This window comes from Carya illinoinensis, chromosome 3 (assembly GCF_018687715.1).
Source record: "Carya illinoinensis cultivar Pawnee chromosome 3, C.illinoinensisPawnee_v1, whole genome shotgun sequence".
NCBI lineage: Eukaryota > Viridiplantae > Streptophyta > Magnoliopsida > Fagales > Juglandaceae > Carya > Carya illinoinensis.
The window spans coordinates 351672-379176 of NC_056754.1; the positions used below are offsets into that span (position 1 = coordinate 351672).

The 27505-nt window shown below is 38.7% G+C and overlaps 1 protein-coding gene across 2 annotated transcripts; it reads left to right on the forward strand.

The window, feature by feature from the left end:
- Positions 1–27505, forward strand: LOC122302221 (alpha-mannosidase At3g26720). Of its 2 annotated transcripts, XM_043113366.1 has the most exons (30): positions 1–21; positions 113–332; positions 454–537; positions 664–752; positions 896–1070; positions 1259–1378; positions 1513–1596; positions 1676–1747; positions 2041–2154; positions 2248–2348; positions 2479–2572; positions 2686–2853; positions 2949–3038; positions 6206–6271; positions 6377–6433; positions 6958–7177; positions 7300–7439; positions 7688–7756; positions 7882–7938; positions 8054–8125; positions 9659–9706; positions 9813–9932; positions 10333–10398; positions 24312–24424; positions 24555–24639; positions 24998–25108; positions 25181–25276; positions 26011–26058; positions 27020–27088; positions 27180–27505. In XM_043113366.1, exons 2-30 carry the CDS (start codon positions 132–134, stop codon positions 27393–27395), a joined length of 3045 nt encoding a protein of 1014 aa, XP_042969300.1. In that variant the 5' UTR covers positions 1–21; positions 113–131; the 3' UTR covers positions 27396–27505. The 2 variants fall into 2 exon arrangements, with proteins under 2 accessions (XP_042969300.1, XP_042969301.1); XM_043113367.1 differs by lacking the exons at positions 25181–25276; positions 26011–26058; positions 27020–27088; positions 27180–27505 and having other exon boundaries at positions 10–28; positions 24312–24456.

Here is a 27505-nt window from a genome sequence, read left to right on the forward strand (position 1 = left end):
AATCTTGCTACTTCTATTACGGTACCATGTACCTACCAACTCTTTCGACGATCTATCCTTCGCCTACTTTTCAATCTTTTCTTGCTAATGCACCGTGCGCTTCGATCTCCAGGATCTCCAGCTGGACAGCCATGTCGATCGTGCTTTTCTTCTTCGCGCTCATTTCTTCAGCGGCTATTCAATCATCGGAATCCAAGTACATAGCTTACAACACCACTCACAGAATCGTCCCCGAAAAACTCAACGTCCACTTGGTCCCTCATTCCCACGACGACGTCGGTTGGCTCAAGACCGTTGATCAGTACTACGTCGGCGCTAACAACTCCATTCGAGTACACCGCTGCTACTTTTCTGTTCTTCCTCCTTATAATCTTTTATTTTTTTATTTTTTTCTCTTTAGTTCCAACTACTTTTATTGGCCAAAGAAAATTAAATTTGGGGTTGGTGGAGTAGGGGGCGTGTGTGCAGAACGTGTTGGACTCTGTGATTTCGGCTTTGTTGGACGATAAGAATCGGAAATTCATTTACGTTGAGATGGTAAAACTCCTGAAATTTCGTAATTTGTTTTGGTTTTTTCTTTTGGGTTTCTATTGAAGGTAGTAATTTTTATAGTGCATGCGGACTATTGTTGGGTTAACTGATTGTGGTTTAAATTGCTTTCAGGCGTTCTTTCAGAGATGGTGGAGACAGCAAAGTGAGACTATGAGGGTTAAAGTCAAGGAGCTTGTCGACTCTGGTCAACTTGAGTTCATGTATGATTTTCACAAACTAATTGAACCAGTTCTTTCTTTATGAATTGAACTTTATAATATAAGAAAATCCCCAATTTTGATAGAAGTTTGTGATTATTTGATCTCATATGGAACCTTTTTTTTTTGGTTTATTGATTTTGAAGAAATGGAGGTATGTGCATGCATGACGAGGCCACTCCTCATTACATTGATTTAATCGATCAGACCACTCTAGGGCATCAGTTTATAAAAGATGAATTTGACAAGGTTCCTAGAGTTGGTTGGCAGATTGATCCTTTTGGGCATTCTGCTGTGCAAGCTTACCTCCTCGGTGCAGAGGTATGCATTTAGAAAATTTGTAGCTCTTTTATAGAGTTTGTATCTTCTAGAAATTTACTTTCTGTTGCAATATAATAATGGTTAGCCTGAAAACCATAATAGAATTGGATCAAGGTCCAAGGAGGTAGTCATACGGTCTGGGTTTGCATGAGCATCATCTTCCTCACGTGCCTGAATTTCTGTTGCAGTTAGGCTTCGATTCCCTCTTTTTTGCTCGAATTGATTATCAAGATAGAGCTAAGAGACTAAATGAAATGAGTCTCGAGATTGTCTGGCAGGGTTCCAAGTCCCTTGGTTCATCTTCCCAGGTTAGGGACATGATGTCTTTATTCTCTTAGCCTTTCCCGTTGTTTGGCATGAGAATTTATAACATCTTTAATGCATTCTACTTTGATGATGTCCCATGCATTCTTCTGACTCCTTTTGCAAACTTCATATGCAGATATTTGCTGGCATATTCCCCAGGCATTATGACCCTCCTGATGGTTTCACATTTGAGATCAACGATGTTTCTCCTCCTATTCAGGTTATTTTAGTTTATTTTATACTTTTTTTTTTAATTTTTTTCTCTCGAACTCATATTGACATAATATTTTCTATTGAAGGACGATGTTCTCCTGTTTGACTATAATGTTCAAGAGCGAGTTGATGCCTTTGTAGCTGCTGCTTTCGCACAGGTTGACATAATTTCAAGGTTTTGTCTATAGAAGCAATGAAAATTAAGAGTTTGAATTGGTGTTAGTTTTGATGTTCTGATTCATGGGTAATGTTGATCAGTTGATGTAAGTCCAGTTGAATGGTCATTTTATTGTGCCATCTCAAGTTCAGGAAGTCATTGAACTCATTATAGTTCACCATGTATCAATAGAATGTAGTTCCTTATTATCAACTGGAGTTTTTTTATATTTTTTTATATTTTTTTTATAACTCTATGGTTATTGCAGATAGATGATAACAGGATCTTTTACAGGCTAATGTAACCAGGACAAATCATATTATGTGGACCATGGGGACAGATTTTCGTTATCAATATGCAAACTCGTGGTTCAGGCAGATGGATAAGTTCATTCATTATGTGAATGAGGTACTTTATAAGCCTCATTGAAGATGATAATGTATTTTATTGTGTTATGTGGCTTCTTAGCTGTATGCGATTGTTTCTTTGGAACATTCTTAGGATGGGCGTGTCAATGCATTGTATTCAACCCCATCCATCTACACCGAGGCAAAACATGTAGCAAATGAAAAATGGCCTCGTAAAACTGACGATTTCTTCCCGTGAGTTTGTTATGATCATTTTGGCATTAAAAACATCTCTCTCTCTCTCTCTCTCTCTCTCTCTCTGTTTTTGATAAGAAGATCAGCTTTGTTTTCTGACTTTTGCATCTAAATAATGAATCATATTCAGGTATGCAGATCATCCAAATGCCTATTGGACTGGTTACTTCACAAGTAGGCCAGCCTTGAAAGGTTATGTTAGGATGATGAGTGCCTACTATCTGGTAGATCTTGGTCACTTTTCTTTCTTTACAAAGTGATTCTATCATGTCCTTGTAGGCTTTCTTGGCATGTTCTAAACATGTAAAGCTGCCATTTTTTTTTGGTTCTACAATAGGCAGCAAGGCAGTTGGAATTCTTCAAGGGCAGGAGTAATTTCGGACCAAACACTGATGCACTAGCCGATGCTCTTGCAGTCGCTCAACATCATGATGCTGTTAGTGGTACAGAAAGAGAGCATGTTGCTGCTGATTATGCGAAACGATTGTATATGGGCTATGCAGAGGTGCATCTTAGTTTGATATCCAAAAATATGATATGACTTTTGACCTTGCAAGTTTAATGTGAATGTTTAATAATTCCAGTTATAGTTATCTGCAGACTGAGAAGTTGGTTTCCTCTTCACTTGCTTTCCTGGCAGAATCGAGATCTAGTAGTAGACAGGGGAACCCAGTCGCAAATTTTCAGCAGGTAATGTACTATTGGATGATTTTCTTTCTTTACCTCAAAACTTGTATGCACATGCACTCTGTTATATATTACAGCAGAATAATCATGTTATAGTAGCTTACATGGTTTGACTAATTTTTTTCTTTGATAAGTAATAAGAAATTTTATTAACAAGTAAATAGGCATAGTCCAAGTACATATGAAGTATACAAGAGAAAGCACCTAAATACAAGCTAGGGACTAGAATAGGCTAAAAGCAAATCATAAAGTTTCTCTATCTTTAAAGCACCGCCCATTCCTTTCCTACCATAAGCACCGCATCAAACATGAAGGAATTGTCTTCCATATGACAGCAATGCGATGGCTCCCCTCAAAACCTTGCCAACATGCTAAAAGATCCACCACTTGCTTAGGCATCGCCCAAGCAATACCCGTCCCACCAAAAACCTCATCCCACAAAGTCTTAGCCACCTCACAATGCAGAAATAAATGGTCAACAGATTCATTATCTTTCTTACACATGAAGCACCAGTCCTCAACAAATAATCCACGCTTTCTCAAATGATCCATGGTCAAAATTCTTCCAAAGGCGCTCGTATCTCTCTCCCTTGCATGTCCCCCCATTTTCTTTTCATTTCCAGCGCTCCTCACTGTAAATTTTCCTAACCTTTTCTTCGGTTCCTTCTATGTTTCCATTTTCTAACATTTTCTTTCCATTATCTTCTTTCCCTTTTGGATGAGAGAGAGAGAGAGAGAGAGAGAGAGAGAGAGAGAGAGAGAGAGAGAGAGAGCGCCCTTAGTGTGAGGTGGCACAACCCTAATACCGAAGGCTCGTTGGTTGTGAGTTGACGGCCGTCGGCGACTCTTCTGGGTCCGGTGACAGAGGAGAGAAGGCTCTGTCTCCATGAAGCCGGAAATCAAGCCAGCTCCATTGCCATCTCGTATAGAAATCGCCGATCATACACTCTTGGGCCACTGAGTTGCATTTGGGCTCCATTTTTACAGATAAACCACACAGATCCTTCTCATTCAGCTGTGTTCCTAGGTTTCCAGCTGTTCTTTAGATTTGCTTCAGATCTGCATTGAAGGTTTGTGCTTGTATATTTTGCATAAACATTCGAGAGGAATGAAGCTTGGGAAGCTCCTGCATTTGAAATCGAAGGTTTGAGATTAATATGGGTTAGTTGGTGCGCTTTTGGGTGGAATTGAAGGTTTTTGAGATTTTACCAGAAGCGTGGAGGTCCTCATTAAAAATTGTGGAGAGGAGTAGAAGGGTTTGGAGGTTTGTAGCTATGGGTTGTAGTAGTATAGTGTGGCTGGTGGCTATGGTGGAAACAATGTTACAGGCGGGGGAGAAATTCGGAATTCACACCGACAAATATGAAACTTCACGAGGAGATGAAACACCTCTGATGGAAGTGCCCTTGATAGCCTCTTTCCCTCTGAATTGCCATGTAAAACCATTGTCACCACCACTTTTGATCGCCACTCTGTTCTCAGAAACAGAAACAAAGGGTTGAAAACCAACCGTCTCTCGCATTTTCCTCACAAAGTGTGGTACCCCCATATGCTAAGATTGAAGGTAGGTGGCGTATGGGATCCCACATTGTTTGGGAAGGAGAAGTTCTTGCTCTTTATAAGGTTTCAATGGGGTTCCAATTATATCATTGACTAATCTTTTTGGAGTATAGGTCATGTGGTTTGGGCCTTACATTAAGGCGTTACAAATGGTATCAGAGCCTATCCCAACCAGAAATGTGGGACTTGAGCCTTGCCACCTACAACGGACAGGCCCAACGAGGACGTCGGGAATTTAAGGGGGGTAGATTGTGATACCCCCATATGATAAGATTGAAGGTAGGTGGTATATGGGATCTCACATTTTTTGGGAAGGAGAAGTTCTTGCTCTTTATAAGGTTTCAATGGGGCTCCAATTATATCATTGACTAGTCTTTTTGAAGTATAGGCCATGTTGTTTGGGCCTTCCATTGGGGCGTTACAAATGGTATCAGAGCCTATCCCAACTAGAAATGTGGGACTTGAGCCTTGCCACCTACAACGACAGGCCCGATGAGGACGTTGAGAATTTAAGGGGGGTAGATTGTGATACCCCCATATGATAAGATTGAAGGTAGGTGGTATATAGGATCCCACATTATTTGGGAAGGAGAAGTTCTTGCTCTTTATAAGGTTTCAATGGGGCTCCAATTGTATCATTGACTAGTTTTTTTAGATTATAGGCCATGTGGTTTGGGCCTGTGTTACACAAAGCCAGCCCATCCACTCCCTTTTCAACCTTCTGGGCTCACAATAACACCCTTCCCAGCCCCGGTACTGTACTCAACCAATTTCACAAAACTTCCAAATGAGTTGTGGCATCGACTTCCTGTTTTTCTCAGAAATACAAAAAAGATTATCACCTTTCCTGAGAAAAACAACTGCTTTGCTTTGACCCAACGACTTCGCTCCATTGTCAAACTTACTAAGAATAAGCTCCAATCATTGAAAGAGTTAAAAATAAAACAAGAAAGAAGAGAATGAATGTGATGGAAAAAACTGGAAAGATTAGGGATTATTCCGGCGAGAAGCGCCGGGAATAGGAAGACGAAGAGTCATGAGAGAGAGAAAGGACCTTGGAAAATAATTGTATAGGAAAGATATATGTGGTTTGACTAATAATTTGACATTAAAAGTTTGTGGCTGATCTTATAAGTAGTTCATATTAATTTCATCTTTCGTATGCTTATCCTGCAACTTGGGTTTATTTCATGCTCATTTTTTCTGTGAATATGAACATGCATTTTATACTAAAATACAGTGCCTTAAAGAATGTTTGATATATAGAATAAACAACTAGATCTATAAATTTAGATGTTAGTATCTGTTGGGATGGAATGCGTTGTGTAATTATAATAACTCCCCTCAACAAACTTATCATGTATAAGAGTGTCATTCAAATATTCTAAGAAGATATTCATGAAAGGCAGAAAAAGGTCATTGAAATGCTCTGCTCTGGCTTTCATGCAAAAATTTTCATGAAGAGTACAGATATGACTAATTGTGTTTATTGTCATTTTTGCATTTCATTCAACATTGTAGTTGAGAACCATTCTACTTTTTTTTTTTCTAGTTCACATAGTTTCAAATGTTCTGCTAATTCCTGTCACATGGAATTTCGTACTTGGCAGTGTCCTCTTCTTAATATAAGTTACTGTCCCCCATCAGAAGCTTTATTGTTGGATGAGAAAAGCATGGTAAGGTATCATTTTATTTTAAATTATTTCACTTTCCCTTGCATTAAAGATTAGGCCTGAATCTTGGATCTTTGTATGTCATCTTATTTTCTATCTCCACTGCAGGTGGTTGTTGTTTACAATCCCTTAGGATGGAGGAGGGAGGAAGTAATACGAATTCCTGTGAGTGCTTTAAATCTTCAGTGTTCTGTTCTGTCTCTCTCTCAAAAACCTCGTTCCTTAATAGGTTTCATCAATTGCTCCACATTTTTTTATTATTCTATACTTTTTTGTTCATCCTCTATATATCTAATGGTGATTGAATGTGTGAAAGCTTCTTTTCTTAAGCTTAATAATTCTGATCTTTGCACCTTATCGATATTGCTCTGTGTCACTTAAAGCACCCCAAATAGTTCATGGTGATAGAAATGAAACACAGTTGCTCTATGTATTCACTTGGTTAAATGCGTGCACACACAACTCCTCCACATGAATAAAGATACTAGAAAACATATACAGATTCAGTTTACGTGGGGGAGCTGTGTGTGCACGCTGTATGTAATGTTGAATGGCACTCATTCAAAATCATATGTAAATTCTTCTCTTTATTAATATAGCTATCACTAACAAACATAGCACTCATTCAAAATCTTAAGAATTTAAAGTTCAGTTATATTATAGCTGACTGCAAATTGAACTTGCTACAGGTTTCTTCTGAGAAAGTTTTTGTTCATGATTCTGATGGGAGGGATATTGAATCTCAGCTCCTACCTTTATCAAATGCCACTTTGAGCTTAAGAAATTACTATGTCAAAGCATATACGGGTAAATCCACCAATGGAGCGCTCAAGTATTGGCTTGCATTTTCAGCATCAGTATCACCTCTTGGTTTCAGCACTTACGTAGTCTCAAGTGCAAAACAGACAGGTTAGGCACCTGTTTTCAGTCCAGTACATATTCATAGAAAAAGAGGACTACTTAAGGAAACCGTGGTTCCAGGTTACTGACATATAATATTACGTTCCATCTTCCTATTTTCTGAAATAAAGGTCCTAGTTCCACCATTTCAATGGTATACACATCAGAGGGAAGCACAGATAATACCATAGAAGTGGGGCAAGGCAGTTTGAAGCTACTTTATTCTGTAGATGAAGGAAAACTTACTCATTATGTTAATAGCAGAAATCAGGTATACTCTGCTGTGGATGCTTTAGTTTCATAGTGCTCTGATATACTGTTGATTTGACTTTGTCTTTGTCCTAGGATATGTTGCTTCACAGTATGCTTTGAAGCTTAAGATCTAGAAATTGAAAAGGACGATTAAGTTTAATTATCGTGCTATCATAGGCTGAGATGCTTTTTTTTTCCCCTGTATGTTCTTGAATGATGGATGTATTCTTACAACTTTTTATATCATTCCTCCCCTCATTACTGTAGGTCACAGCATTAGCTGAGCAATCATACAGTTATTACTTCGGAAATGATGGAACCGATAAAGATCCTCAGGTAGGCAAATCTATGTGTATCAAAGCTTAAATTTATTGTAAGATCATTCTATTTCTCTTTCTTCATATCTAGAAAGAAAGCTGTGAGATTTATCATCATTTTTATATTTTTGCCTGTCTCTGAAGGCTTCTGGGGCATATGTCTTCCGCCCGAATGGTACATTTCTGATAAAACCTGACCAGGTAATCATGTTCTCTCAATAACTTACAAATTTTAAATTTATTAATAAACATCTCTTGGCATAAATATTGCTTAGAATGCATGCTTGATTGCAAGTCAATATTATGCTTGTTCCAGGTTCCTTTAACTATTTTCCGGGGTCCAGTATTGGATGAAGTACACCAACAAATCAGCCCATGGATATCTCAGGTTGTTTACTTGGCAAAAGAGCACACACACTATGATGCACTGACTTTTGTCTTAAACCTTATTATTTTTACCTCTGAAATATACAGTGCCTTGATTTGATTATCTCATCCAATCAAATGATAGTGGAAAATCATTTTTTTCGTTTAAAATTATATCTAAAGAGCTTGGTGCTGATGTCAAATGTGTGAAGATGCAGCTGCATATCTTTTACATTAGAGTTATTTGAGTCTAGAGAGAGACACCATGCAGCTGCATATCTTTTACATTAGAGTTATTGAGTCTAGAGAGAGACATCAACATGCATGGCTTGAAGGTGCTCTTGTAGTACTATGTCTGTTGGGAGAACTATGGCAACACAATACATCTGTTGGATGGGAGTGTGTGATACCCCATATGATAAGGATAAAGGTAGGTGGTGAATGAGATCCCATATTGCTTGGGAAGTTTCAATGGGGCTTCAATTGTATCATTGACTGGTACTTTTGGAGTATTAGCCATGTGATTTGGGCCTTCCATTGGGGCGTCACAAATGGTATCAGGGCCGATCCCAACCAGAAATGTGGGACTTGAGCCATGCCACCTACAACAGACAGGCCCAACAAGGACGTGAGGAATTTAAGGGGGGGAGATTGTAATAACCCATATGATAAGGATAAGGGTAGGTGGTGAATGAGATCCCACATTGTTTAGGAAAGAGAAGTTCTTGCTCTTTATAAGGTTACAATGAGGCTCTAATTGAATCATTCACTAGTACTTTTGGAATATAGGCCATGTGATTTGGACTTTCCATTAGGGCGTTACAGAGTGCCATTTACCTAGGTTGTTGTGGATGGTAAATTAGAGCTGTAGACTGGTTAATGGTTAATGGTTGATATGGATTTGATCAGTTGTGTATGAACTTCTTGTTTTGTATGTTTCTGTGGACTGGTTAGATGGTGTTTCAGAAGTCTGTGGAGCTGGCTTAGGCTTACTTCCATGGTTGTCTTCAGTTTAGTTGTATTTTTGTGAGGGCCACAGGTGAGAGGGTTGTTCTGTTGGAGAGGCTGAAAATTATGTGTAGCTGTCTCACATTAGCCATAGTCAAAAATGCTGCATGTGGTTTCACCTGTGAATTTTCAGCTATTATATCTTGTAATTTCGTTGGTAATTATAGAAATGTGAGATAAAATACCCAAGTGCTTTAATTAGTCATATTATTTTTAGGGGCCATTAGAATAGGAAAATTTTTCCTTGAGGTGTACTTGCGGAAAACTCCTTGCTGAGGGCCTGTGAACCCACCAGGATTAGTCAGGAATTTATTTCCGGACATTAGGTGCCAATAATTTTTTTTAAAAAAGAGATCAGACAGTCTTATTAGATCCTGATACATTTATATACTACTTTAGATCCTGATACATTTATATACTACTTTCTTTCTGAATAAATTTTTGAACAATGACATTATGCAGACAAAGAATCAGTTTTTTTCCCCACCTACAGATTCTTTTGCCTTCCACTTCCACTTCCATAATATAATACTGCTTGTGTGCACAGATTACCAGAGTATTCAAGGGAAAGGAGCATGCTGAAGTTGAGTTCAGTGTAAGTTAACCTCTATTGTAAATTGATTTATTTTTGCATTTTTTGTGGCTTTTATATGGCTGAGAAATCCTTTGACGTTTGACTTGTTTATGTGCATGACTTATAGATTGGGCCCATACCTGTGGATGATGGGATTGGGAAAGAAATCACAACCCAGATTAGAACAACAATGAAGACCAATAAGACATTCTACACAGATTCTAATGGACGTGATTTCATCAAACGTGTATGTCAATACTTACCATCTGCTGGGATTTGCTTTCTCCAAGTAAAATTTAGCTGCATTACTGATGATTGGAATGATCTGAATTCAGACTAATACTTGTATCTCCTGCATCTTACTGGCAACACTTCTTGTCTCTCGTTTTTTTTTTTTGGGGGGGGGGGGGGGGGGGGGGGGGGGGGGGGGGGGGGGGGGGGGGGGGGGGGGGTGTGAGAATTTGAGCCAAGGAATAACTAGAATATGCGAACTTAAGATCTTTATGGTCATTAAGAATGAAAATTTCAATGGAGATATTTGGAAGAGAAACTTATAGGATAAGCTTGATTGAAAAGAATGCACTGAGTATTATTATGTTGTTAACCTTTCTTTTGGCTTTAACTTTGTACTTCTGATTGATTTGCAGGTTCGAGATTTCAGGACAGACTGGGACCTGCAAGTGAACCAACCTGTAGCTGGAAATTATTTCCCGGTACGTTTCTTCCCCCCCCCCCCCCCCCCCCCCCCCCCCCCCCCCCCGGGAAAATGGTGGAGATTTTTTTTTGCCCGGGGGGGGGGGGAATAAATATGTTGATCTCGTAAAAAAACTATGCAAACATCAGTGCAACCTGCTTGTACTGGATTAACAAATCAATAACTCACAAAGACAGAAACAATGAAACAGTGATAAGCTTATAAAAAAGAAATAAAACACTGAGAGAACAGTGTAAAGCCTTAAAATTCTTTGTTTCTCATTGGATTTCATTTGAACCATTTAGTTTCGCACAACAGACACCAATGTCTTTTGAGTGCTGCATCACTGACAAAACATAAGAAGAATCTGAAAAAAATATGGAGCTTTTGATCTTCTGCAAGGGTTATTCTGCAAAGGCATTAATCCTTCAAATAATTTTGCAATCTCCTATTGCTGTCTTCACCAGACCAAGCGCAAATACTTGGAAAATAAAACTTGTGAAGGACCATATTCTCTTTACTCTTCCAAATCCCTCAATCATTAAGGCTACACAGCCACCGCAAAAATACGCTGTCATAGGCCTCAAACCCAGTCATGACATAGCCAAAACACAAAACCAGACAAAGTTTGACCACAACCATCCACTTTATTATCATTGTATGAGGCAACCGCATTACCAATGTGTGAGGCTGCCACATTTTGAAGACACATGGCCAGACCCAACCAATTATAGAATATTGGTAAACCAAGTACCTCCAACCAAACATGCCCTTTTGAAGGACAAACAACCAAACCCAAAGATTTGGCCCACCAAAGACAAAGAGAGACAATAGAGTGTATGCACAAACCATTGAAACCCACACACTACCTCATGACTCCAACTGAAACCCAGACACAACCCATAAACCTGATAGATCCATCCTGTCTGATTTGGGAACTGCTTCAGTGGGTTCTCGTGGGGAGAAAATGCTGCCTTCTTGGCCAGATTGATTAATAGAGGATGCTAGGAAATTTTTAATACGTGAATTTTTACTTTCACATTCTAGCTTGTTCTCTACACTTCCAATCGACTTGAAAATGTGGAATGATGAAGAATTTGGGAAGATTGATGATCAGAGGAAGATTCTTTTTGAGGAGCTTTCTTGCTTTGATGAAAAGGAGATTGTCGGGGTTCTTTAGGATGAGGAGAAGGCAAGGAAGAATGTTGTTGCGGTTGATTTGGAAAAACTTACTCTCATGGAAGAGATTTCTTGGCGATAAAAGTCTTGGGCCCTTTGGTTGAAGGAAGGGGACAAGTGTACCAGATTTTCCCAGAGTGGCTAATTCTCATAGAAGATTTAATGCCACAGAGGTGCTGCATTCGGAAGGAAATGTTCTTTTGGACAGATAGGAAATTAAGGAACATGTTGTACAGTTTTTGATAAACTTCTTACGGAGCAATTCCCTTGGAGACCTAAGTTTGATGGGTTGGCTTTTGACTCGATTTACCAGTCGTGTGCTGATGGTTGGAGAGGATGTTTGAAGAGGAAAAGGTGCATAATGTGTTAAGAGGAATGGATAGCGATAAAGCACCGAGACAAGATGGATTTTCAATGGATTTTTTTTTTTTTTTTCCAGGTTTGTTGGGACATTATTGAGGATGTTATGAAGGTTTTTGTTGAATTTCACTCATATATGAAATTTGAGAAAAGCCTTAATGCAACTTTCGTAGCTCTTTTTCCGAAGAAGGCTTAGTCTATGGAGGTGAAAGATTTTTGTCCCATCAGTCTTGTGAGTGGAGTGTATAAGATCATCTCCAAGATTCTTTCCAATTGCATGAGCATGGTTATGGAGAACATTGTTTTGAAGCCACAAAATGCATTTTCTAAGGGGAGACAAATTCTTGATTCAGTACTCATTGCAAATGAATGTTTGGATAGTAGAAGAAGGTCCGGTGTTCTAGGTATTCTTTGCAAACTAGATATGGAGAATGCCTTTGATCATGTTATTTGGGACTTTTTGGTTTATATTCTTGGTAGATTTGGTTTTGGGGAGAGGTGGTGCAATTGGATGAAGCATTGCATCACTAGTGCTAGATTGTGGTGCTAGTTAATGGTCGTGGTTTAAGACAAGGAGATCCTCTAGCTCCCTTGCTCTTTGTTTTAGTTATGGATGTGTTGAGCAGAATGTTGGAGGCAGCGGCGGATGGGTTTTTTTTGTCTGGTTTTTCAGTGGGTGGTTCTTCATTTGGGAGTGTCAATGTATCTCATCTTCTCTTCTCTGATGATTAATTCTTTGTGAGCTGGATCCTAATCAGATCCATTCATTGAGAGCTCTTTTGCTTTGCTTTAAAGCTGTTTCTAGCCTTAAAGTGAATTAGTCTAAATCTGAATTGGTTCCAGTTGGCTTGGTAAATCATATTGGAGACTTGGCTGAAATCTTGGGTTGTAAGGTGTTGTCTTTGCCTATGAAGTACCTTGGTATTCCATTGGGGGCCCCTCATAAATCCTAGGTAATATGGGATGGTTTTATTGAAAAGATTTGAGAATAGATTGGCTGGTTGGAAAAGGATGTATCTATCTAAAGGGGGAAGAATCACTTTAAGTCAGAGTACTTTATCTAATCTCCATATGTATTTTATATCTTTATTCCCGGGTACCTGCTGGTGTGGCTAATAGAATGGAAAATATCTTTCATGCTTTCTTGTGGGAGAGGCTTGGGAGATGAGAAAAAATCCCATTTGATTAAATGGAACAAGATTTGTACCCCTATATCTTGTGGAGGTTTTGGGATAAGAAAGCGAAAGCTAAGTATTTTCAATAATGCATTACTTGGGAAATGGTTGTGGTGGTACTATCAAGAAAGAGATGCTTTATGAAGGATTGTTGTTGATACTAAATTTGGGAGAATTTGGGGAGGTTGGAACTCAAATGGAGTGTATGGTGTGGGAGTATGGAAATTTATTAGGAATGGTTGGGAGGGTTTCATTTGTAATATCATATTTGTGGTGGGTCGAGGAACCAGGGTCAGATTCTGGTTTGATGTTTGGTGCAGAGATGTTGCTTTAGAGGAGGTTTTCCCTTCTCTTTTTAGAATTGCATTGAATAAGGAAGCTTCTATAGCTGAATACATGGACACTTCGAATGGCCTGGTGCAGTGGAATGTGAGATTCATTAGAGCTGTTCAAGATTGGGAAGTGGTGGATATTTCTGATTTTTACAGCACCTTGTATGCATTGAACTTGGAGTGTGGTGGGGAGGATGAATTGCTGTGGATTCACTCCGGGAACAAGAATTTCTTAGTCAAATCCTTATACAATATTTTGTCAACCCATTCTTCTGCTCTTTTTCCTTGGAAGTGCAATTGGAAAAGCAAGGTGCCCCCAAAAGTTGCTTTTTTTGGTTGGCTGGCCTCTCATGGGAAACTTTTGACCATTGATAAGTTGTGGAAGCGTAGTATTTTTATTATGGATTGGTGCTTTATGTGTGAAAGGAATGGTGAATTGGCGGATCATCTTCTTCTCCATTGTGATGTGGTGAAGGCTTTATGGGATGAGATCTTTGTTAGCTGGACATTGCTTTGGTGATGCCCAAGAGGGTGGTGGATCTTTTCGCTTGTTGGAGTGGAATTTAGGAAAATCGTCAAAAAACGGTTGTTTGGAAGATGGTGCCATTATGTCTTATGTAGTGCATGTGGAATGAGAGGAATGGATGCTGTTTTGAAAATAGAGAATGCTCATTGAGGGGTGATTAGAGTCTTATTTTTCTATTCTTTGTTACTTTGGGCTAAGGCTATTGTATTGGAGGGGGTCAACTTTATGATTTTTATGCTTCTTTTTCTAGTTTGTAGGCTGTAATTAGGTATTTCTCGCTTTATATACTACCTATGTGCTTGGGCTTTGCCTAATTATTAGGATCAATAAATTTTCTTACTTTTAAAAAAACTATATTTTCTCGTTCGTTCACCAAAATAAGGAAGTCTTTTAGGATATTTGCACTTGATGCTTTTTCCCTCGCATTTGATTGGATAGAAAACGAATCATTCAAAAGCAAGTGGGTTGTAAGGCTTTCAAATTATAAAGTGATTAATTTTGCGTTGTCTTTTGGGGGCAAGCTGTTGCTATTGAAGATTTAGAAGGAAAAGATCCTAGGCATAAGAGATTTTTTCTAGCACTTAGTGTCTCCCTGTCTCCCCCCCCCCCCCCCCCCCCCCCACCCCCCCCCCCCCCCTCTCTAACTCCATGCATCTTTGCATCTGTATATCTGGCACTTCTCACCAGAAATAATTGAGTTTTTCATCTCCATTTTATTTCTTTCTTCTCATTTTCCTTTTTTCTTTTCATCATTTCTCTATCATCTGGGTCGTTTTGGTTCCTAGTCTTTTCTTTTGTGATGGGTTCGTGTCGGAAACTATTAATTGACCAAAAGCTTTTTGGTTTTAAATGTGAGAATGATTAGTGGTGGCGGATTACAGAGTGAAGTCATAAGGTTACAAAGTTTATCTCTATTGATGTCTCTGCTATGGACTGGTTGGCAATTGTGGTGGGAGCTTGCAGTGCGCCAGCTGGCTCTTCAGAGTTCTATAAGACTAGAAGAAAAGGGAATCAAGTTTTAGTGGTCCAACGATGCTATAACAAGTATGGCCATTTCTTGATGTTGTTTGAATACGATCAAGAGGTGAGGAATGGTTTCATTGCTGTTCTAGAAGGTTCGATGGGCAAGGGTTGGATAGAGGTTTGTTGCATTGCTTAGAGAGTTTGTTAATCTCTCCTCTATTTCAACTGCGAAAAACATAGCATTTTTGAAGGATTATCCTCTTGACCACGTTGTTTCAGGAAAGAAGGGGTCTTTTGTGGAAATCTTGAAGAATTTGCCTTTGTTTTGGTGGCTCATGGTAGCTTGGAGGGTTGGCGGGATGCTCGTGGGGTGGTTGGTGGGGAGGTGGTGCAGCCGGTTTTGCAATTGTTGTATTCTCTTAAGGATGACGGTTATTTTTCCAAGGGTGGCTCAACAAGGGAGAAGGATGGGTTTTCATTGTTGGCCATGTAGATTGTCTTATTGGACATGAAGGAGAAGGTTGACTCCATGTTGCATTGGGTGGAGTTGGGCCTGGGCTTGTCTATGGGCTCTGTGGGATTAAAGGCTAGTGTATTCGGTAAGCACAAGGCTACTATTTTTGATGGGCTGGATAATTTTTTGGGCTCCAAGTCAGTCGAGGCTTTAAAGTTCAAAAAGAAAGGTTTTAGGGCTGGGCTTGGTTAAAAGCCTGAAACCTGTTTGGAGGGTTAAATCCTGTATCGGTTTTGTCTCGAGTATATTGGATTTGACTATTTCATAATCCACTACGGCACTGATTCTTGTTTTGACGTCGTCAGAATTGGTATAGACTTCATTGCTGGTGCCCGACGAACTTTGTGATGTTGTGACGGATGTGGGATTGTTGCAGGAAAGTGAAGGAGAGATTATTCTACGGAATGATGTACGGATGCTAACTGTTGGAAAGGAAGTCAACTTGTTAATGCCTCTGGTTCCTTTAGCTAAGGGTATGCATTTTTTGGAGTCTGTTTTGTTGGTTGTTAAGCCTCTATTTCATGTTGAAGTTCTTCAGCAACTAGGGATTGACAAAAGGGTTTTACCTCAGGTGCTGATTAATATTGGAGTGTTGCAACAGGTTGTCTTTCTAGGGGGTATCAGACGACTCTAATCTGCAAATGGCATTGTGCGAGGGGGATTGATTTGATGAGAATAAGGTTGATCCGATCCCTTTATGCACACTCCCGCCTCAATCTTCTCCCAGTATTGAGGAAATTCAAGCATGTGTGGGGATCTCTTGTGATGGTTTCGAAGAGCAATTCAAGGCTCTCATTATTGCTATCGAATCTGGTCATTCATTGGCTTTGAAATCAGCTTCTAAAAAAGAAAGGGAATTAAGAAGATTAGAATGCTCCATCAATTATGACATTAAGAGGGGAGCGGTGGGAGAGATAGATTCAAAGGGAGGGCGCTCTTTTTTCTCATGAAGCCTAAAATTTTCTCTTGGAATATTAGGGGGATTAATGATCCAAACAAGCGTCTTCATATCAAGTCCTTACTACACAGTTGGAAGGTCGATATAGTTTGTCTACAAGAAATGAAGTTACGCTTTATTGATAGATGTATAAATTTATAATACGCCATTTTTGGGGGTGTTCTTTTGTTGGTTGGGCTTATCTGGCGTCTATGGGAGCTTTAGTAGGTGTTCTTTTGATTTGAGATACTAGAGTGGTAGAGTCAGTGGAGGAGTGTATTGAGAATTTTTTGCAACTTTTTCTTTTAAAAATGTTGTGGATGGGTGGGAGTGGGCCTATGGGGGCCAAATTCGAATAGGGAGAGGAGACTTTTGTGGGAGGAATTGGCAGGCCTGTACTATCTTCAGGATGTGCCGTGATGTATGAGCGGAGATTTCAACATTACTCGGTTCTCGAGTGAGCATTCAGGGGAATCTAGCATTTCGTCGGTGATGAAGGATTTTTTGGAGTGTATTTTTGACTTGGATCTTCCTGTTGTGGGGGGTTTATCCACTTGGTCCAATTGTTGGGGTGGGTTGAGATCGAATATAGAGAAGATTACAATGGCCCCTGTGCAAGAATGACATGCATAAATCGAGAAATGGTATCAGAGCCTATCCCAACCAGAAATGTGGAACTTGAGTCGTGCTACCTATTATGGGCCAGACATCGGAAGTTTAAGGGGGGAAATTGTGATATCCCATATAATAAGGATAGGGGTAGGTGGTGCATGAGATCTCGCATTGTTTGGGAATGAGAAGTTTTTGCACTTTATAATGGTTCCAATGAGACTAATTATATCATTAACTAGTCCTTTTGGAGTATAGGTCATGCGGTTTAGGCCTTCCATTAAGGCCACTTCGGCGTTGCAATGCCATTGAGTTGCTTCATTATGATAATTGTGTGTTTTCATCTCCAACTAAGATATTAGTTCATATTGTGCATTATTATGAAGGTCTTTTGACCAAACTAGAGTGTACGCCAACCCCCATGGAAGCCAACTTCCATATTGCCACTTGTCACGCATGCATAGGTCTATGGGATTTCTAGAAGAATCTATTGATGGAAGAAAAAGAGATGGAGTTCGGCCAATGAGTAGGAGATGCCACGTCTTCCGTGCAAAGGAGTTTAAGGGTTCTAGAAGAATCTCATGATGCAAGAAGACCTTAGGGTTTCAGTTTTGTGAGGGCACACGCCAACCTCATGCCATTTGGAAGCCATGCACTTCAATTTCCTATAGGTTTATTGTATCTAGACCACAAAATGGAAGGAGGGAAGCTTAGGGTATCGGCCACCTCAAGGGAGGCGCCACTTGTCCTCCATGCAGATGAGTCCCTTAAGTTTCCAAGAAGAAACAATGATGAAGGATTAGACATTGTGTCTCTACTGCTTGATTTTCGGCGTTGGTCAAGGGTAACCCATGTGGTTTTTCCATAGCTCTCGTGGTTTGAGACACAGAGACCCTTTATCCCCTTCCTTTTTGTTATTATCATGGAGATGTTGGGTCGGATGGTGGAGGCTACTGTTGAGGGGGCTTCTTTCCTGATTTTAGGTGGGAAATGCCAATAATGGGTCTATCACACTTTCTCACCTTTTTGCAAATGACACTTTTATTTTTTGTAATGCGGATCGTGGTCAAATTATAACCTTAAGGGCTATGTTGTTATGTTTTGGAAATGTCTCAGGCCTTAAGGTGAAGTTGTTCCAGTGCACTATATTAATTGTTTGGCGAGTTTTTTGGGTTGCAAAGTTGCTTCTTTACCAATGAAATATTTAAGCCTTTCATTGGGAGTGTCTTTTTAAGGCTGATGCTATTCGGGATGGTGTTGTTGAGAAAATTGAGAAAAAAGTTGGCTAGTTGGAAGCGGTTGTATTTATCAAAAGGGGGCATAATTACTTTAATCAAGAGTACCATTTCCAATCTTCACACTTACATTCTATCTTTATTTCCATCGCTTGCAAGGGTGGCCAACTGGATTGAGAAGTTATTTCGTGCTTTCTTATCGGGTGGAATTGGAGAGGAACTAAGTTCCATCTTGTTAGTTGGAATAAAATTTGTTCTCCTATTTCAAATGGAGGTCTGGTTGTAATTTGAGGAATTTCAATAAAGTTTTGTTGGGGGAAATGGTTATGGAGATACCAATCAAAAGGGGAGCCACTTTGGAGGGAGGTTATTGATCAGAATTATGGTAGTGCTTGGGAGGGTTAGTGCTCTAATGAGGTAAGGGGCCCTATGGTGTGTCTCTGAAAGTTCATTAGAAAGGGTTGGGAGAGTTTTGTTAAACATGTTAGTTATGCTGTTGGAGAGGGTTCTAGGATCCGTTTTTGGTTTGATATTTGGTGTGGTGATTGAGCCCTCAATAGGGTGTTTCTGGCCATTTTTCGTTTGGTTTCTGATCGGCATGCATCTATTTCTAATTTGCCAGTCCATTCTAATGGATCTTTTCAGTGGGATGTTCATCTTACTAGAGCTATTCAGGATTAGGAGATTGATGAAGTTTCAGCGTTTTTCAGTATTTTATACCCCTTGAGACTTGGTGGTCAGTGACGAGGGGACCCTGGGGGAGGGGAGGGAGGGAGCGGGGGGGGGGGGGGGGGGGGGGGGGGGTGTGGGTGGATGGCTGGCCCAATAGCCTGTAAAAAAATTCTAGTAACTAATTTTTTTTTATCTTTTTTTATTTTATTTTATTTCAAAAAATTAAATTCAATATATTATTTTTGAGTGGAACTATATCCAAGAAAAGCACACTTAACAGATTGAGGAGTCAATTTATGTCTTTCATGTGGTGGAAGATGAAAAAAACACAATCAAAGATATGCAAATCAGAATAATTAGGAGTGTGACCAAACAATATGGAATAGGGAGAAACATTATATAAAACTGGTGTGGGCAATCTATTAATTAAATGGACAGCAATAGATAATGCTTCACACCAAAAACGAGATGGAACTGATGAGTCAATAAGAAGAGCCGAAACCATATCAAGTAGATGACGATTCTTATGCTCAATTACCCCATTTTGTTGTGGTATAGATGCGCAAGAACGTTGAGAAAGAATACATTTTTCTTTAAGAAAATTCGGAAATTCCTGAGACATATATTCACCCTCCGAATCAGATCGTAAGACCTTGATAGAGGAAGCATATTGTGTCTGAATGAGTGCGAGAAAGGCCTTGAAAATAGAAAATACTTCACTTTTAGTACAGAGAAAATAGATCTAAGTGAATCTACTGCAATTGTCAATAAAAGTAACAAAATACTTGTAGTGAGCATGTGATATAACAGGAGATATACCTCAAACATCGCTATGAATTATATCAAACACCCGAGAAGCATGAGAACCATATTGTGGGAACAGTAACACTTTGCTTTTGGTGAGTTTGCAAGAGGTACAATCAAAAGAAATTGTTTCCATTGAAACAGAATTTTTTATTGTCAATAGCGTCAGATTTAAACAAAGTTTGGACTACATTAGGATTGGGATGTCCTAAACGTTAATGCCAATCCTTAGTACTTATTTTGACAGCATTACAAGAAATAAAAGAACTAGACACAATAGAAGCTAAATTAGGAATTATTGGAAATAGCCGACCCTCCTTAGGACCCCTCGTGATCATCCTCCCGAACACTCGATCCTGTACAACACAACCAGAAGATGAAAAAGAGACATTACAATTATTTTCAACAAGCTGTCCAATAGAAAGTAAACTTGTGGAGAGGGTAGAAGAAACCAAAACATTTCGAATGACAAAAGGACATATCACCCCCGGCAGAAATTGGTAGTGAACTACCATTTGCCGTGTGGGTTTTGAGAGGACCATCATAGGACTGAAGATTGTGTAACAATGTGGAATTATTAGTCATGTGATTTGAGGCACCAGAACCTATTGGCCAAGAATTAGGTGATGACTTTGGTTTACCTTAGATGCCTAAAGCGGAAAAGGCAGAAATTATCATTTGTTGTACCATATCAGGAGTAAGAGTACTAGAACTGGAAACGGCAGGTGCTGAAACATGAGTGGCAGCAGCAGGAGCTGGAGAAGAGGATGCACTTGAGAACTCAACAGAGGTGGAATAAGCACTCTCTTGCTTCCGCGGAGGTTGGATTAGGCAGTCCTTGATAATATGTTCAGATTTTTTGCAATAGTTACAAATTTCTTTGGACAGCGAGTGGCAATGTGACCAAATCTCTTGCAATTATAGCTTTGTGTAGTGCTATAATCTTGGCCCTTGGATTTTCCTTGTGCGGTAAATGCGACTTGAGCAGGAGATGCAAGCTACTGTTCCATTGTACTCCGAGTAAGTAACATTTGCTCCTCCTGAAGCAAATCTCCCAAACAATCATCAAGAGAAGGAACTGGATCTCTATTCATTAATTGAGAACGAACAGAGTCGAAATCTGGACGTAGTTTCATAAGAAACTGATCCCTCCTACTAGTTTCATGCACACTTTGCACATGAGGGAGACCAGCAATAGAGACAGAAGAATACACGATGTCAGTGTATTCAGCCCACAGATTTGAAAAACCAGAATATAAGTCCTCCACTAATAAGCCACCTTGAGAAAAATTAGCCATCTCAAATTTCAACTGAAACCTTTGAGCAGAATTATTTTGAGTGAAGATTCTCTTCAAATACTCCCGCATAGCCTTGGAGGTTTTGTATGGTTGTAGATTAAGGATGATGTGAAGCTCAATAGAACCTAGGATCCAAGTCATGATCTTGGCATCCTTACTCTCCCATGTAGACAGTTCCTTTGCACTATTAGGGGCTGGAATACTCCCATCAACATGACCCTAGAGTTCTTTACCCCTGACAAGAAGCTGAAAGTGAAATGCCCAAGCAGAATAATCCTTACCATTAAACCGAATGCACAAGGAATCAGATTTTTCAGATGCCATGAAAACAAACCAAGCACAAGATAAGAGAAAGAAAGCAAGAAGAGAGAGCTGCTGCCGTGAACAGAGGGGCCCAGGAAAATCAAGAAACTAGAAGCAGCCTCTGGAAAAACCAGAAAACAGAAACCCTAAAGATTTTTAGGGTTGGCCGAGTAAGTGCAAAAAACTAGGAAATCAGAGTAGCTCTAATACCATGTCGGATTTGGCCGAATGCCTCTTTGAGGTGCTTCCTTCTTATTATAAAAAATAGTTCCAGAAATAATTACAAAGATAAGATTGAGAATTCAATTTGAATCTCAACAAAACTACATCTTTATCTCTATCTAAACTAACCTGACTTTATCCTATCTAAATATGTACAAGTTTAATTTAAATACAAGATAGGATTAGAAATAAATCTTAATCTATTTGAATTTCAGTTCTGCTGCATCCCAATAAAGTAGGAGATTAGCTGCCATGTAACCCTAGCCGCAACTTAGTAAAGAAAACCCTAGTTTTCCTTTGATAGTTTTCTTTTGATATATGGTTGCTCTCAAGTGGATGCAGCTTGGAAGAAGGCTTCTTTGTGTCTTATGTGGTGTTTTGGATGGAAAGGAATAACGGAATTTCAATGATAAGGAGTGTACTTTTGAGGAATTTAAGAATTTTTTTATGCCCTCTTTGTTGCTTTAGTTTTCTGCTTTGGTGATTAACAGAGCTTTTGCTCATGATTTTTTGCTGTCATTTTCCGTTTCTTAGAATGTATTTAGGTGTTTTCTTTTGTATACTTCCTGTATACATGGACATCTGACTCATTAAGTGTAACACCCCGTTCCCGTAGGATAGAGACGTTACTAACAAACATGATAAAATGCCCGGTAAAGAGACTCATTACTCTGAAATACCTCATTTATTGAAAGAAACTTAATTGAAATGATATAAATAGTCTTGAAACGTGAAATTGAATAAAGCAAAACATGAGCTAGTCTTAAGCAAGACTAGTTATTGAAATGACATAAAAGAAACTTAATCCTTGTGTAAAAGACATTTATTCATCTCTAAGTCCTTATACTAAATCTACTCCTAGCCATCCATCTTTGCATCATCATAATCACCATCTGTGGCAAACAACATAGAAGAAAACAAAAAGACAAACAACAAAAAAATGAGTCGAATACTCAGTAAATAATACATCATACCGTAAAATACTATCTAGCTTAGCATAAATTTGATTTTTAAAGCCTTATCATAACTTTCATATAACATTCATGGATCAACATGAGCGGAAACATTCATAATCATGGCAAACATGAAGCGTGAATGCATGAGTAACTTGTTTATCTTGAATTGTACTTATTTCATGGTGAACCACGCTTGAGTCCATGGCACCACATAACTTGTCATGTAGTGAAACACGCTTGAGTCCGTGTTTCCCTTAACTTGCATAACATGAAGTGAAACACGCTTGGAGCGTGTTTCACTTATCTTGCTTGACATGGAGTGAAACACGCTTGAATCCGTGTTTCACTTATCTTGCTTGACATGGAGTGAAACACGCTTGGGTCCATGTTTCACTCATCTTGCTTGACATGAAGTGAAACACGCTTGGGTCCGTGTTTCACTTAACTTGCATGACATGGAGTGAAACACGCTTGAGTCCGGGTTTCACTTAACTTGTGGTAACCACGCTCGAGTCCGTGGTACCGTCTTAGCATAACTGTGGTAAACACGCTTGGGTCCGTGTTACCTTAAAATGTTTATCTTTCTTGATGCATGATAATTTTCTTGGACTTCTTAGACTTTTCTAGCATGGCATATTCTTGTACATGGCATGGCATAACATGATATATTCTTGTACATGGTATAGTATAGCATGACATGGCCTAACATGATTTAATCATTTTATGACATTTCATGGCATGCATGATCTGAGAACTAATGAACATGTCATACATGATCTGGCTATTTATTACATGGCATGCTTGACTTAAGTTATTGCATGAACAATACATGGCATATATGGTCTAAGTACTACATGAATGAAGCATGCATGATTTGGCTATTTTAATTCATAGAATACCTATCTTAAATTATTATATGATCATATCATGACTTCCATGTGATTTTAGTAACATTCAATCCATTAATCAACAATCCATAAAAGCATAACATATATATAGGCTTACTTTCATGTAAATCATCGTAATTCATAGAAGTTCGTGAAAGCGATCTAACCTTGACTTGGCTCTTAGTGCAACGTAGATAACCATCAAAACTATATCATATTATCATACCCAATTATAATATTTACATTACGCGTACATTTATATGATCATACTATTTACCTCTTAGCGCTGCTTCCGAAATCTCACGCCGTAGCTCGTGACCTATACGAGGCACTAGACGTTACTAATCTTTCTAGAAAACGTGTCATAGCAATCTAATTACTTAAAATCTTACCATAGAGATAATTTAATAAATAAGTAATTAATAAAAAGAATAAATATAATCAGAACATAACTAAATAATTTCTAACTGAATTAACCTAAATTCTAGGTTCGTATGTTACATTAAGTGGGGTGGAGACTGCTAAAATCTAAACTGATAAACATCAAAGTTTAGAAAGAAGTATCAAGTGAAAAGGTTTCAAGGGCTGTATTCGAATTCCAAAATCCAGTCAGCTACAACTTTCAAGTTATATGTTGCATATCAAAGTCTGATAAGTATTATAGTGGTTCACTTTCTTCCCAAACAAAGGCATTATTTGGAAACTAAAGCATGGGTGAGTCCTAAGGGCTTTGCCGTGGGGTGGTTCCCACGTCATTCTTTAAAAAAAAAAAAAAATGGAAACTAAAGCAAAGTAACTTCTAGCTGGTTTGATTTTGAGGAATACATGGTCTAAAGCACCGAGTGTCTTTTGAAAGCATGCAAAGAGAACTCTCTATACATAATCTTAGTTTGATTTTTAGTTTGAAGGTTCCTTTGCTTAAAAAAGTTTTCTTGTTTTAACCCTTCTCTGTCACTCCAGATCAATCTTGGAATTTATGTGCAAGATAGCAGCATGGAATTCTCGGTATTGGTGGACCGTTCAGTGGGAGGAACCAGCTTAGTGGATGGCCAGATAGAGCTGATGCTCCATAGGTTTCTTACATCTTTCACTGCTTTCGACAATGGTCAATTATTCTGTACTTTTATTCTATGGTTATCCATTTGACTTTTATAATTGATATCTTGTATTGTCATGATCTCAATATGCTTCTCTGTTCCATAGGAGGTTGCTTCATGATGATTCAAGAGGTGTCGGTGAGGCATTAAATGAAACAATTTGTGTCTTAGACAAATGCGAAGGTTTAACTGTAAGCATATCTAACCATTTTGCATACAAACACGCAATAGTCAATAATTATTTTTTCCCACCTGCTCATGCTGTCATTTGGTCAGTTTGGAAAGATCTCTACTAGTCATGGTTTTTGGATTCTGTATATCATTACAAGACATTGCCTTCCGGGCTTTTCCCAGATAAATTTATTAATTTATGCTCAATTATATCACAGAATGTCAGACTGTCTACTGTTTGGTTTCAATTATTTAAAACATTATCTAAAGGTGCTGTGATGACCAACACCCCCCCCCCCCCCCCCCCCCCGCGGTGCGTTGGGTGTGGCATTGCAGCTGTCACCTATTATTGATTATTGATCTATGGCCATATTGCAGATCCAGGGGAAATTTTATCTCAGAATTGATCATATAGGAGAAGGTGCCAAGTGGCGTCGGACAGTGGGCCAGGAGATATACTCCCCACTTCTCTTGGCGTTTACAGAGCAGGTGAAAGAGAACTCTCGACTTTGACTAGGTGCCATGGCCAGAGTCTTAAGTGAACAGTTTTTCTTTTTGCAGGATGGAAATAATTGGATAAATTCCCATGTAACTTCCTTCTCAGCGATTGATCCTTCCTATGCTTTACCAAATAACATTGCAGTGATAACTCTCCAGGTAAGGAGAAAATTCTTCTATGAAAACCTTTTTTTGACAAGTAACAGATTATATTAATAAGAATAGGCATAGCCCGAGTACACGGGGTGTATACATGAGTTTACACCTAGTTAAGAGAAAGAAATAGAAACAAGAAGATCATGAAAATCTAGGCTACTACAATCTACAGCGTTTGTCCATAGGAACAAAGTTTTAACAAAGAACAATCTAATCTCCTCCAATGTTCGCTCCTTATCTTCAAAGGTTTGATCATTTGTTTCCTTCCATAGGCACCAAAGAATACATGTAGAAACCATCTTCCACACAACTGTGATTTGTGGAATTCCACCCAAATTCTTCCATCTAGCCAGGAGTTCAACCACCGTAGCAAGCATAACCCAGGCTAACTCCAATCTTCTAAAGACATCATCCCATGGCAATCTAGCAACCTCAATAGATGATCCACGGTCTCACCATTCTTTCTGCACATATAACACCAATCCACAACAATCACCCGACGTTTTCGTAAGTTATCCATAGTCAAAATCTTGCCCAAAGAAGCAATCCAAGAGAAAAAGTTCGCCTTATTTCTCCAAGTACCCATGGAAAGCTATTGTGCTGTGGATTGATGAGGGTCTATGAAAATGTTTTTCCATAGCGAAAATTTTTTCTATGAAAACTTCTTGCAAGTTCCCTCCCATTAACGTTTAGGAGAAGGAGATAAGTATAATTTTCTTAATTTCTTGATATTTCAGGAGCTTGAAAATGGAAAAGTACTTCTTCGGCTGGCTCATTTGTATGAGGTGTGTCTATCTGCTTATATGGCTAAAACTTGTTGCCTCTCTTTGAGTGGATACCAACTTAACAAGATTTTCTTGGTTAACCTTGAGTGCTTTGAATAATGGATTTATTAACAAGATTTGCTTTTTAAGTTGGTGTATTACATTGCTCCATGTGAGTTCCTTATTGTGGAATGAGTCACGAGAATACTTTCCTATTGAAACCATGATTTGATGTCATTTTTTTATCCAACTTTATTGCATTTGCATGCTCAAGCACCTATATACACACGTGCTTGGGATATGTGCATCTCTGGTGTCCTTTGGTCTATCTTGTCAGCATGGTCAGAAAGTTTTAGTTCCGTTTGGATACCTAGAATATCTCGGTATATTTGTGAATAATAGTGAAATTGTTTGAGTTAAGATGTTTTATTGGGTTTTGAAAAAAGAGAAAAAAAGCTAAATAAAAATATTATAAAGTTAAAAAATTGTTTGAATATAAATTTTTAATATTTTTTTTGTTTCGAAATTTAAAAAAGTTGTATTGGTTTTTATTTTTTGTTTTGGAATTTGGGAAAGTTGTAATAATTAAGTAATGATTAGATAAAAAAATTGAAAAATTGAAATTGAAAAATGTTTTGTGTACAGTGATTGATGTTTGGGAAGTAAAATTTGAGAGAATGAGAATACTTGAGAAAATAATTGTATTGCCAAATGGACCTTAATCTTCTACCTAACATCGTTTTCCAAGTTTCTTCATTCGTCTTTTATTGAGAATTGTTTTTGCACTTTGCTGTTGAGAAACTTTGAATTGGCCATCGCCGGAAGTGGAGGTAGCCTTCTGGCACTGTTTTGAAACTGTCTAGGTCTTACAAAAGAAGCAAAAAATGGAACACGTTGCACTGTTTCGACAGTTTTAGTTGAATATTATCTATGTTTTGGTATTCTACTCATATGCCTCGGTGGGTATTTGATGTGTTCAAAGATTGGAGAGGACAAGGACTATTCAATGATGGGGAGTGTGGAGATGAAGAAGCTGTTTCCAAACAGGAAGGTAAGAACAATATTGTGCATGACTCTAAAACTGCTCTAATCATTGACAAACCTGCCTTAATTCATATGTTCCTTTCTATATTCCTTTTCAGATAAATAAAGTGACAGAGATGAGTTTATCAGCCAATCAAGAAAGAGCTGAGATGGAGAATAAAAGGCTTGTCTGGAAAGTAGAAGGCCCTGCTGAAGAACCCAAGGTGGTAAGGGGAGGACCGGTTGACCCTGTAGAGCTAGTTGTGGAACTTGCCCCAATGGAAATCCGCACTTTCTTTATCGACTTTGATTACCTCAAAATGTATGGTTCCTGAAGCAGAAGCTTTGGCCTATGTATGGTTCCTGAGAGGAGAGGGAGAACATGGAGAACAGATCTTTTTTTTTTTTTTTGAGAAATGAAAGCTTGGTTTTATTTTCTACATTA